At 44.8% G+C, this 12,789-nt stretch overlaps 1 protein-coding gene across 12 annotated transcripts in view; it reads left to right on the top strand.

Annotated features, from left to right (window-relative positions):
- FGFR3 (fibroblast growth factor receptor 3) overlaps nt 1-12,789 on the top strand; it is a 92,838-nt gene that overhangs the window by 72,200 nt on the left and 7,849 nt on the right. For 8 of the 12 annotated variants that reach the window (XM_031943376.1, XM_031943374.1, XM_031943370.1 and 5 more), the window contains 6 exons: nt 2,848-2,993; nt 3,888-4,009; nt 6,503-6,613; nt 7,307-7,497; nt 9,030-9,152; nt 10,717-10,787. In XM_031943376.1, the coding sequence (XP_031799236.1) occupies nt 2,848-2,993; nt 3,888-4,009; nt 6,503-6,613; nt 7,307-7,497; nt 9,030-9,152; nt 10,717-10,787 (764 nt within the window). Of the gene's footprint in view, nt 1-2,844; nt 2,994-3,887; nt 4,010-6,502; nt 6,614-7,306; nt 7,498-9,029; nt 9,153-10,716; nt 10,788-12,789 lie in introns of all 12 variants that reach the window. The other 4 variants (XM_031943377.1, XM_031943375.1, XM_031943372.1 and 1 more) reach the window with 1 other exon arrangement.

Below are 12,789 nucleotides of genomic sequence, written 5' to 3'. Positions count from 1 at the left end.
AAGTGCCCCAAACAGAGCTTAGCTCATCCATAGTTCAAGATGCCAAGCTTTTATCGAGTCCTAGCCATTCCAGGCTTCAGGAAATCTATTTACTCTAGTTCAACACACATTTATACCTAATATTTCCTGTGTACAAAGGTTTGTGTTCTGAAAAGGGACACAACCACTGCCTTCAGGAAGCATATCCTTGAAAGGGGAAGACTTTGCAAAGGAGGCATCATAGTGTGTCAGAGAGAGCACTAACTTTTAGATCAGAGGGTGAATGTTCAAATCCAGCCTCGGAAGAATTTTTAGACCTCAGTTTTGTAATGACCAGACCTCACTTTTGTAAAATGCCCTCTGTGGTCTATTCCAGTTTTAAATCAATGGCTCTGTTTCCACAGACAAGCATTTAACACAAAGTTGAATACAACAAGGCGATGCAGGAATGTTTGAGTGTGTAATAAGATCATTCTCCGTGAATACCTGGCAACGTTAGGTCATTTAAGAAGTCATGGGACTTATAAAACATCTGACCCATTTTCTCAATCTGTTAGGCAAGTTGTCCGGCAACATTTGTTCCAAGAGTTCCTGTTGAACTCTTGTGATAAATGCTCACTTTGAGTTTGTCTCTGGTCTGCTGAGCACAGAATTTCCCATCCCTACTGAGTCCTGCTGGGCCGCCCAGAAACCCCTGAATGGCAGCCAAGTTGATCTGAGAGCAAACCTGTTGGCCGTTTTCTGTGGGTGGTCAGACTCCAAGAGGGCAGAGATAGAAATAACCCCAGTGGGCACCTCATTTCACCACCACCCCTTGCACACACACATACACATTTGCATGAAGGGAGGCCATAGCTGTGTGAGTTCCCTCTGGATATGGAGGCTTTCAAGTGAACTTGATCGCTTTCCAATCATCTCCATGGCCCTTGGGAAGAACTGGGTTTGGTTAAGACCACACAGTATTTTTAAGAAAATTTAAAGAAGGGTCTTCAAATTCCAGGACACCAACACCAGTACTTTCCAGGGGTCCATTCAACTTTTTTCCAGTCTAGGAAGGAACTAAAAATCCAGGTTCTGACTCTGTATTCTGGGACTTCTCTCTCATTTAAACCACAAACTAGAAATGACCCTGAGCATCTTTCTCAATGGAGTTAAAGACTTCTGCTGTCCAGGGTACACAGCTCATAACTGTGAGACCTAGTCATTACATTTAGTCTAGGGCTTGGGTTCAAGCCTTCATGCCCAGCAGAAACTCACTCAGCTATGACCTCGCTTCATGCAAGCTGAGAGAGGGGAAAGGGGAAGGAATGTTCAGTTGAATTATTTCTATCTTTGGAGAGGCCAGAAAGTTGTCTCCAATGGACATGTTCTGTTTTGTTTTTTTCTAGTAGCTTTTTATTTTTCCAAATACATGCAAAGATAGTTTTCAACATTCACCTTTGCAAAGTCCTATGTTCCAAACTTTTCTCCCTTCCTTCTCTAGACAGCAAGTAATCCAATATGGCTTAAGCATGTACAATTCTTCTAAACATATTTCATATTCATTATTGCTGAACAAGAGAAATCAGATCAAAAGGGGAAAAAAAACAACAGGAGAAAGAAAAAAGAGCAAACCAACAATAACAAAAAGGTGGAAATGCTACCCTCTTTCTCTCAATGTGGATGACACTTTCCATCATGTCTATTGGAATTGCCTTGAATCACCTCATTGTTGAAAAGAGCCAAGTTTATCACATGATCTTGTTGCTGTGTACAATGTTCTCTTGGTTCTGCTCACTTCACTCAGCATCGGTTCATATAAGTCTCCCCAGGTCTCTCTCAAATCATCCTGCTGGTTTTCTTGCAGAACAATAATATTCCATAACATTTATATACCACAATTTATTCAGCCATTCTCCAGCTGATGGGTATCCACTCAGTTTCCAGCTTCTGGCCACTACAAAAGGGACTACCACAAACATTCTTGCACATGTGGGTCCCTTTCCCTCCTTTAAGATCCTGGGATATAAGCCCAGTAGAAACACTGATGGATCAAAAAGTATGTATAGTTTGATAGCCCTTTAGGCATATTCTATATTGCTCTCCAGAATAGTTGGATCATTTCACAATTCCACCAACAATGCATCAGTGTCCCAGTTTTCCCACATTCCCTCTAATATTTATCATTATCTTTTCCTGTCATCTTAGCTAATCATCTCAAGTAAACTTGGCTGCCATTTGGGGGGTTGGAGGCAGGATAGCAGGACTTTCCAAGAAAGGAAAAATTATCTATAATGAATTATTTATTGTCAAGGGGAGGGGATAAAGGGAAGGGAGGAAGAAAAATTTGGAATACAAGATTTTGCAAGGATGAGTGTTGAAAACTATCTTTGCATATATTTTGAAAAAAAAAGCTATTTATTTAAAAAGAAAAGATGATTAGGATCTGGGGTAGAGTAGGGGAAAAAAACTCATCTTGGCACTTAGAGGGGGGCTTTCAATATGCTGGACAGAGGGGAAGTGGTGTAGGGAATAGCATGAGTAAAGTCACAGAGGCTGGAGAGCTCAGGAGATGTTTGGATGGGATGAGGAAGGGGACAAAAGACAAAACTTAAGAGTCACCCAGTTGGGCTGGAGCATAGACTACCTGGGAGGGAATGATTTGACATAATCATGCCAGATTGTGAAGAGCCTTGAATGTCAGGAAAGAATTTTCTCAGCACATATTAGGAAATCCCATCGCATGTCACTCCCCCATTATAGGCTGCATTTCTTGGTTCTACTCTTGCTTTCCCATTTTCCTGTCCTTCCTTGGAAAGACCATCTGGCTCCATGTAAAGTGCTTGGGAGACACATGGCAATAACATTCTATTTGCTCCCTTCAAGCAGGTGTCCCTGGAATCGAACTCGTCTATGAATTCCAACACCCCCCTGGTGAGAATTGCCCGCCTGTCCTCCAGCGAGGGGCCCATGTTGGCCAACGTGTCTGAGCTGGAGCTCCCCGCCGATCCCAAGTGGGAGCTGTGCAGATCCCGGTCAGTGCTTCAGTCCCCGCCTGCCCCTCGCTCTCAAATCCCCTCCATCCCCTTCCCCACCTTTGTCTCAGATCTCCCCCTCCCTCTGTTCCTCTTCTCTACATCCCGCCTTACAATTACCCTGATCCTTCAACCCCTCTCTCTAACCATGATTGTGGAAGTGAGAAGTTGCATTTAAATCCAGGCCTTGTTCCCTAAGTCACTGTGGGACTCTGGGCAAATCCCTTCCCCTTTGGGCTTTGGTGCCTGAATAAAAAAACAAACTTGAGGGGGCCACAGTAGACCTGAGCTTCTTCAACTGTGGGTCTCGACCCCATGGGGGGCCACACAATTGAATGTAGGGACCCTGAGTCATGTAAGAATTTCTTGGGCAGAAAGGGATCACGAGTGGGAAAAGTTTAAGGAACCCTGGGCTCCATGGTCTCTGGTATACAAGTTTTCATATTCCTTTGGTCACTGAGTGTGAACTGGGGCCCCAGCCCTGTGCCAGGAGAAACAAGAGAAAACAAAGTTCTGGGCCCTCAGGGGACTTCCAGTCTAATCAAGGGGGAGGCATATGGAGCAGAGCCAACTGAGCCTTCAGGGATGTTCCAAAGCATTCAGAAATAGTCAAGAGAAGAGGGCAGGGAAAGCTTCATGTGAGAGGCAGGGTGGAGTTGAGCCTTGAAGGGTGAGGGCAGCCATAGGAACTCATTCCAGTGACACTGGACCTGGAGCACCTTCCTTTGTGGAGAGGAGAGTATCACGATTATTATCCCCATTTTACAGGTGAGGAAACTGAGGTTCAAAGGGATTAAGTGATTTGTCCCCAAGAACACAATCAGGTTTATTTCAAAGGGCAGAAAGGAGCAAGCACATGAGAGGACGTCTTAACAGGTTTTTCTCTCCTTCCAGTCTCACCTTGGGAAAACCTCTTGGCGAAGGCTGCTTTGGCCAAGTGGTCATGGCAGAAGCCATCGGCATCGATAAAGACAAGCCCAATAAACCTGTCACCGTGGCTGTGAAGATGCTGAAAGGTAACAGTAGACAAGCAGATGCGCCTGACACAAGAAGGGGACGGAGGGGAGGGGAGGGGCAGGCCTTGGCATAGAAGACTTAATCACCTGGAGATTCTGGAGCTCTATTCCTCTGGTTGACATTTTTCAGTCTTTCTCTCTCTTTATGTCCTCCTCCTCTTCCTCTTCCTTCTCCTTTCCTCCTCCTCCTCTTCTTCTTCTCCTTCTCCTCCTTTTTCTTCTTCTTCCTCTCCTCCTTCTTCTCCTTCTCCTTCTTCTCCTCCTTCTCCTCCTCCTCCTTCTTCTTTTTCTTGTTCTTCTTTTCTGTCTTTTTCTCTCTCCTTCTCTCTCTCTCTCTCCCTCTCTTTTTTCTCTCTTTTTCTCTGTCCCTCTCACTCTGTCTCTGTCTGTCTGTGTCTGTCTGTCTCTCTCTCTCTTTGTCTCTTTCTCTTGTCTCTCTCCTCTCTGTCTCTATCTCTCATACTCTCTTGCTCTTTGTCTCGTTCATTCTCTCTCTCTCTCTCCTGTCTCTGTCTCTCTCTCTCTCTCACTTTCTCTCTTGCTTTTTGTTTCTGTCTCTGTCTTTCTTCCTCCTTCCTTTCCTCCCCCCTCTCCCCTCCCTTTCTCTCTCCCTTTCCCTCTCTGTCTCTCTCCCTCTCTCCTTTTCCCCTCTTCTCTCCTCTCTCCCTCCTCCTTCTCTCTCTCTTTGTCTCTCTTACACACACATAACTTCCATACCAGATTTAAAGGACACGGCAGCCATGTCACAAGGCCCCAGTGATGAATTACTGATGCTCCGGGGAGAGTGAGACAGCAAGCTGGGTAGGCTCCCCAAAAGAGGCTTAGTTGGAACCTTGCCCAGGAGACCTCAAAAACCCCTTCCAGTCTCAGAATTTTTGTGGTTAAAAAATGTCAGATGAATAGCAGTAAATATCCCCAACAGGAGTCCCCGGTACTTCCTGCTGTTCAGAAAGACATCTTAATAGATTGTCTGCTTCTGCTTCACCCCCTCGGCCTTTGGAGGAATCAATTTAAAGCTTCCCCAAAGCAAACAAATGGACCGGTGTCCTTTCTGTCTTCCCATCAGGGAACACTGAACCGGAAAGAGCTCTGGACTTAATGAAAAAAAGACTTGGGCTGTAGTCAATCAATAAATATCTAAGCACCTACTGTGTGCCAGGGTCTGTGCTAAGCTCTGGGGATGAAAAAGGAGGCAAAAGACAGCCCCTGCCCTTAGAGAGCTTACAGTCTAATAGTCTGCTTTGTCATTTCTGACTGTATAACATTGAGTAAATCAGTTCCACTCTCTGGGCCTCCATTTTCTCATCTGACAAATGGGGATGGCTGTTGGACTAAATGACAGTTTTGGAGAACCTTCAAGCCCTGACGGCTTGCTCTTCGGACAAGCCTTTCTGAGACATGGTTTTCCCATCTGTGAAATGGAGACAGTAACTCCAAATCTTGTCCATACTATAGAACCGGATTCGAGGACTTGGATCTAACAGATATTTATTAAGCCCCTACTATGTGCCCTTCAGAATCAGAGTTTCAGAACTGAGAGGGACCTCTACCACCCACCCCCAAACCAAACCCCCACTGCTACATCTCTAACAAATATCTATTCATTACACCATGTACCAGCTTGGGCAGCCATATTTGTCTTAGGAGCAAAGATATTACATGCTAAGCATTTGGAAGTTGGAAGAAATTGGGCTTTTTTTTTTTTTGCTTGGAGGTACAGTGAGTATAGAGGATCAGAGAGACCCACTTCTGACACTTGCTAGCTAAGTGAACCTGGGCAAGTCATTAAGCCTTCTGAACCTCAATTTTCTCACCTGTAACTATCTATAGTACCTCCCATAGAAATTTGATGGGAGGGTCCAATGATCTCATATACATTGCACACTTCATTAACCTGAAACCACTTTCAACTATTATAATATCATAATTATAATTATTCCTATAATTTTATCATATTTATATAGACATATAATTAATCAAAATTATCATATTAGTGATTGCAATTATTATTGAGCCTCAGAATTAAGAACTATGGTTGACTTTCAAAAGAGGAAAAGAAAGGAAACTTAACTAAAAATTAGAGCTATCCAAAAATCTACATCTGGATAATAAGGGGGTACTTAAATCTTTTCTGAGAGACAGATGGTCCAAAGAGCTTAAAGACTGAAAAAAAATCTCATGTAGCAGAAGTTTCGTAGCAATGGTTTTTGTAACAACAACAAAAACTGAAAAGCAAGAGTGCCTATGGATACCATTTCGGTGCTAGTGGGGCAGCTTGGCAGGGCCATTGAGTAACCATTCATCCCCAACAAGAGGTCATTGGGCCCCTGCAAAAAGACTTACCCCAGCACTCCCAGACAGCCAATTGTCAAACATTTAGCCCCACAGCCCAATGTGGCTCTATCAGAACTGCTGCCCTGAGATTTTTCTTGATAAAATTGGGTTTTCAGCCTGAAGAATATCTGAGTGACGTCTTCTTCCTTACCTCCCTAGATGATGCCACAGATAAAGACCTGTCTGACTTAGTCTCTGAGATGGAAATGATGAAAATGATTGGAAAACACAAAAACATCATTAATTTATTGGGAGCCTGCACACAGGATGGTAAGCTGCCCCCACCCTTCATCCCCCAGAAGCCAGGACTTGGGAAGAGACGGACATCTCCGTCAGAAAAGGACCCCCATTTCCAGTCGCCCCCCAGGGCTCTCAGACATTAATCCCTCACCCTGTGCTTCATTTTGCAATAGGGAAAACATACCAGGCAGATCACATTCTTTTTAATACAAAGAGAAACTGAGGCACCGGTACAGAGTCAGTGACCATAAGTGATCCTGGGGTTTTGAGGCTGATGATCCCCATCAGGAATATTGTGGAAGGGATGGTGGTAGGCGGGTGGGAAGTTGTCCTGGGTCCTCCTGAGGTTCCTTCCCATCTTGATCCCGCTATCCTGAGAACACATGAGACCTAAGAAATGCAAGCAGAGTATTCTGAATCAGGAGCGTTTCACTCCTCTTCTTCAGCATCAGATCAGTTTGAGGCACCCAGCTTCTTACACTGTGGTTCGGGACCCCACAAGGTCTCAGAACTAAATGTGGGGATTGGGAAATCATGATTTATTATCAGTAAATCAGTTTAATTTATATACCTGGGGTTGTATAAAAAATTTCTCAGGCAAAAAGAGATCGAAAGTGGGAAAAGGTTAAGAAGCCTGTGTTAGGAAACGGCACCCTCCTGATGAAGCTGTTATCTCTGAGGGTTGTGTGAGAGTTAACATCGCTGTCCCATTGGCTACTGTAGGTCCCCTCTACGTCCTTGTTGAATATGCATCCAAGGGGAACCTCAGGGAGTATCTGCGAGCTCGAAGACCCCCAGGGATGGATTACTCCTTTGATACCTGCAAGCTTCCAGAAGAACAGCTGACCTTCAAGGACCTAGTGTCCTGTGCCTACCAAGTGGCCCGAGGCATGGAGTACCTGGCATCCCAGAAGGTGAGCAGGAGGGAGGGACCATGAAGGCATCTGGCCACCACCATCTTTTCATTACCTACAAAGGCCTTCAAAACCTACCTCCAGGTTATAGATTGAGATCCAAACCAAGAAACATTTGGTAATATTTCTGAGCCTCACTTTTTCTTCCTGTAAAATGGTCATGATGTTACACATTTGCCTCACAGAGTTGTTCTGGGGGAAAGAACGTTGTAAATTTTCCTTAAAGCCCCTTAGAATTGTGTGAAATGTATGGGCTGTTTCCCACCTACACAACCCCCTTCGTGTTTTAATAGTAGTTTGGGGTTTTTTAAATTTATTTGTAGGTAGGGAAGGCTATTGGTAGGCAGCTCTCAGGTAAGGAAAGTCTCTTTTCTCGTACAGATCACCAGCTGTTCTGTGACTTACGGTCTTAGGGCAATTTCAACAGCTGCAAGATGAGCAAGTTGTACTTAAGAGATTTGCAGTCTCATATATACAGACCTCTTTCCGTGTTCTGTTATGTGTATGGAGATGCCCATTTTATTTAATGTTTGTCAAGTTTAGAATAAATGTTAGTTTTTTTAAAATGTATAGTTTTAGGGAGTTTCCTAAAGCCTTTAAGAGATTGTGGCTTGCCCAGGACCACACAGTTAGGACGTGTCAGAGTCTGTACCTGTGTAGGAAAATGAAAAAGGACTTAGAACCCCACCCTCCTAGCCCTGGTTTACTCTGAGCAATATTGACCTTATGAAGTTTTCTCTAATTAACTCAGCACGTTCCCCGGGTCTCTGTGTGCACAGGGGCATGAATTAATCCCATATAACAGGGATATAGTATCATAGATTTAATGAATGTCAAAGCTAAGAGGGATTCTAGCACATGGGATGTCCAGGCTGGAAGAAACCATCAAATGGAGGCTCTCTGGGCTGGAAAGGGCATTGAAACACACAGCATAGACTGTCTGCACTGACATACAATTTGATGGTCATTAATTTAAGTCCCTCATTTTTATAGTTGGAGAAACTGAGGCAAAGCAGAGCCAGAATTTACTGAAGGTCACATAGCAAAATAGGACTGAAATCCAAGGTTCTTGTTCAGGGAGGACAGGAGACTATTTTTTGGTTGTCCCTCCTCACTCATGTTCCCTTTGCATCCTCTTTAATGGAGCAGTGAAAGAACCCACAGCAATGTGGTTGGTGGGTACCATGGTCCTGCAGTGGGGGAAAAAATGATCTCAGAGAATGGAGATGTTGCATGAGGACCCAGCCCTTGCTCATCTCACCTCAGCCATCCAACTGGGACCTTCTTGACTCATGCTCAAGGACACGTGATTTTATTAGCTTCTTTACCTTCAGTCCTTGTCAGAGAAAGAATTGTGATGTAACAGTGACCGTTCTCCAGATGGACAAAAGTGGCCTCATGAGGGCTAGTTGAAACTAAGCAGCTTACATAGGATCTCCCTTCTCTTGCCGATTCTCCTCTCTAGGGGAGAGATCCCCCAACTTCCTGCACTTCATTTACTTATTCTTGGGTCTTCTCCTTTCCCTGCTCAGTGCATTCACCGGGACCTGGCAGCCCGAAATGTTCTTGTTACCGAAGATAGCGTGATGAAGATTGCAGACTTCGGCTTGGCCAGGGACGTGCACAACATTGACTACTACAAAAAAACCACCAATGTAAGTAAGATGACCTCAAAGTACTTTGACTGCCTTCGGGGGATACACCCCACTTTTCTTCTTAGACTTCCTTCTCAACCCCAACCTTGCTTGTCAAGGGAGAATGAATCCTAAAATAGGAGTGTTGACTTAGAATCTAGAATGTCACAGTTGTGAGGGAGCATAGAACATAGAACATGGAATGTCAGAGTTGAAGGAGAAAAGAGAGCTTGAAATATCAGAACTGGGAGAAGAAGCTTAGAATATGGAGTGTCAGAACTGGAGGGAACATGGAACATAGACCATGGAATGTCAGAGCTAGAGAGAAATAGATAGTACAGGAAGTATCGGGGAGCTGGAGAAAGGACCTTAGAATATGGAGAGCCAGAACTGGAGGGGACCTTAGAACACAGAACATGGAATGTCAGAACTGAAGAAGAAAATAGAGCATGAAATATCAGATCTGAGAGAAGAAGCTTAGAACATAGAGAATCAGAACTGAAGGGAACATAGAACATGGAATGTCAGAGCTGGAAAGAAATAAAGATGGTACAGAAAGTATCAGGAGCTGGAAAAAGTACCGTAGAATATGGAATGTCAGAACTGGAGAGAAATATAGATAGTACAGAAAGTATCAGAACTGGAAAAAGGATCTTAGACTATGGAGTGTCAGAACTGGAAGGGACCTTAGAATATAGAACATGGAATGTCAGAGCTGGAGAAGAAAATACAGCATGAAATATCAGATCTGGGAGAAGAAGGTTAGGACGTGGAGTAGCAGAACTGAAGGGGATCTAGAACATGTTCCATGCTCTAACATGGAATATCAGAGCTGGGAAAAAGCTCTTAGAATATGGAATGTCAGGACTGAAAGGGATCTAGAACATAGAACATGGAATGTCAGAGCTGGAGAGAAATATAGATAGTACAGAAAGTATCCGAACTGGAAAAAGGATCTTAGAATATGGAGTGTCAGAACCGGAGGGAACCTTAGGATATAGAACATGAAATGTCAGAAGTAGACTGGCCCTAAAAAACCAAAGCAGGCTCAGGTCTTAACCCTCTGAGGTGAGGTTTATCCTGTCATTCCAAGACCAAAGATAAATTATCTTCAAATATAAAATATCTTCTCCTTTTACTCCTCGAAAAGTTGTATATTCTAGAACTGAGAGGCTGAACTTGCAGTTTAGGGAAAGAGAACAAAGTTTTCCTTCCATCAGGGCTCACCCAGCATCTCTCCATTGTTTCCCCCCTTTGCCCGCTGCTCTAAGCCCCCCTCCTCCAAACAGGACGGCTCCCATCCTCCTTCCTCCAGGCTCCCTCCGCCTGGCCAGAGCATCCCTAGCTTCTTCCCGTCCATCCCACTCAGCTCAGCTCTGCGGTCACATAGGGAGCCGCCACAGGTGTGGCAGCTATACTCCAGCTGGGTCATGTTCCTTCTAAAATAAGTTTTTAGACAGGGCTTGGTGACAAGGCAGCTGAGCCACAGGGACCTCGTGTCCTGGGGCCCCGATTCTCCCCGGGGCCCGGGCCTCTGTGTCTGAATGTGCTGATGGGACATTCCTTTTTGTCTCTTTAATTCCAGGGGCGGCTGCCTGTGAAGTGGATGGCTCCGGAGGCCCTGTTTGACCGGGTGTACACTCACCAGAGCGATGTGTAAGCATTTCCCAGACAATCCCCTCCAAAAATCACAACGTGTGGGTTGCCCCGGGCATTGGCAGCTTTGTCCGGCACTGCCTAGTCATCAAGTCTGGGATCTCCGGAACCCACAGAGAGAAACCTTAGAACCTGGGGGCAGAGAATGTCAGGGCTGGGGCGGGGGGACACTAGAACATGAAATGTCCTGGCTGGGGAGAACCTCAGGAGGTGGGGGACACTGGAACGCAGAAGGTCCCAACTGGGAGAGAGCTCAGAACGATAAAGGGACAAATTGTACAAAATGAGGGTTAGAGGAGGAGCATGGGGTTAGATACTCACTGTGGAGCAGACCCCAAAGACCCCCAAACATGTCTTAGATACTGTCAGTGTGCAAGACCACTGCTGGAGGTAGGGGCCCTGAAGTCAGGAGGACCTGAGTTCAAATCTGGCCTCAGACATTTAATACTTCCTAGCTGTGTGACCCTGGGCAAGTCACTTAACCCCAATTGCCTCAGCAAAAAAAAAAAAAAGAAAGGAAAAGAAACAAAGAAACAGCTGAATTCAGATGAGACATCAGACACCAGCTGCCCCTCAGGTCACTTAGTACTGTTCACTTCAGTTTCCTCCTCTGTAAAATGGGAATAATAACCACATCCACCTTCCAGAGTTGTTGTGAAGATCAAATGAGATATTTGTAAAGCACTTAACACAATTCCTGGCAAGAATAAGTGCTACATGTGTTATTGTTATTATTGTTATTATTATTTCTATTAATATCACTTAATCTCTGCCTCAGTTTCCTCAACTGTAAAATAGGATAATAGCATTTACCTTCCAGGGTTATTGGAAACATAAATGAGATACTATTTTGGGCACTTTCTGCTGGTTTTAAAGTGCTATATCAATACTAGTTATCATTGTGGCTGAAGCACCAGATTCAGATACTTTGCAGATCTTAATACTATATAAATGCTAGGTAATTGCCTCAATTTTCTCAGCTGTAAAATTGAATAATAGCACCTATCTTCCAAGATTGTTGTAAACATAAATGAGATACTATTTTTGGTACTTTCTATCAGTTTTTAAATGCTATATGAAAGCTAATTATCATTATGGCTGAAGCACCAGATTTAGACACTTTGCAGGTCTTAATGCCATATAAATGCTAGTTAGTATTACGATTACTTCTGTGTTTACAAAGGAACACTTGGGAATATCCCTATTTTGAGGTCAGAAATGACTCTAAAGAGCTGGAGCTCCAGAGCAAATAAGTGATTTGGCAACAAGTTGGTGGCCATCTTTTGCCTTCTTGAAAGAAACAGAACCCAAGCCTTTGGGCTGTGGCCTTCCTCCTGCTGCAGAAGCTCTTCTGGCCTTGGCTTCTAACTCAGGGATGTGTTGAGTTCTCCTATAACTAGTCCAAAAACTCAGGGAACGGGGTCTCCCCATTCTCGGGTCTAGGCCACAGGTTATCTCTCTGGACAAGGTTAAATCTGGGAGTATAAACATCAAGGTCTCCTTGACCAACCCCTTCCCTTTATAGTTGTGGAAAACTGAGGCTTACTGATAAGTGATTTGCCCATAGTTGCACAGCCAGGAAGTCCCTGAGGTATTTTCCGAATCCAGGCCCCCCCTTCTTGAAACCCATTCCTCTTTCCACTATATCCCAGTTACCCCATTTCTTCCTTCTCCCTCCCAAGAGCTCTCTCACCCCTCCTGGAGATCTCAAGCTTTCCTTCGCCAGTCCCAGGGCTGGTGGTCCCTCTCAGCCCCTCCTTCAGGCCTGTCTCTCGAGGCTGTAAGGGAAGGTCCAGCCAGGGTGGGTTTCTGTGAGCCTGGCAGGCAGGAGGCAAGCTTGGGTATCACCTTGCACAGAGAGGCCTGTGGCTCTTGGCTCCCCCACCCCGAGTGGGAAGCTGGGCATAGATAATTAGGTTTGTTCTGTTCTCTGGGGCTGGGCAAGGGGGGACGGGCTAGGGAGGGAAGGACGTTGACAAAGAGTGGGGGGTTAGTAGTGGCT

Source organism: Sarcophilus harrisii, chromosome 6 (assembly GCF_902635505.1).
Source record: "Sarcophilus harrisii chromosome 6, mSarHar1.11, whole genome shotgun sequence".
NCBI lineage: Eukaryota > Metazoa > Chordata > Mammalia > Dasyuromorphia > Dasyuridae > Sarcophilus > Sarcophilus harrisii.
Note: the sequence above shows the minus strand (reverse complement) of the source record. Positions and strands in the feature narration are given on the sequence as shown.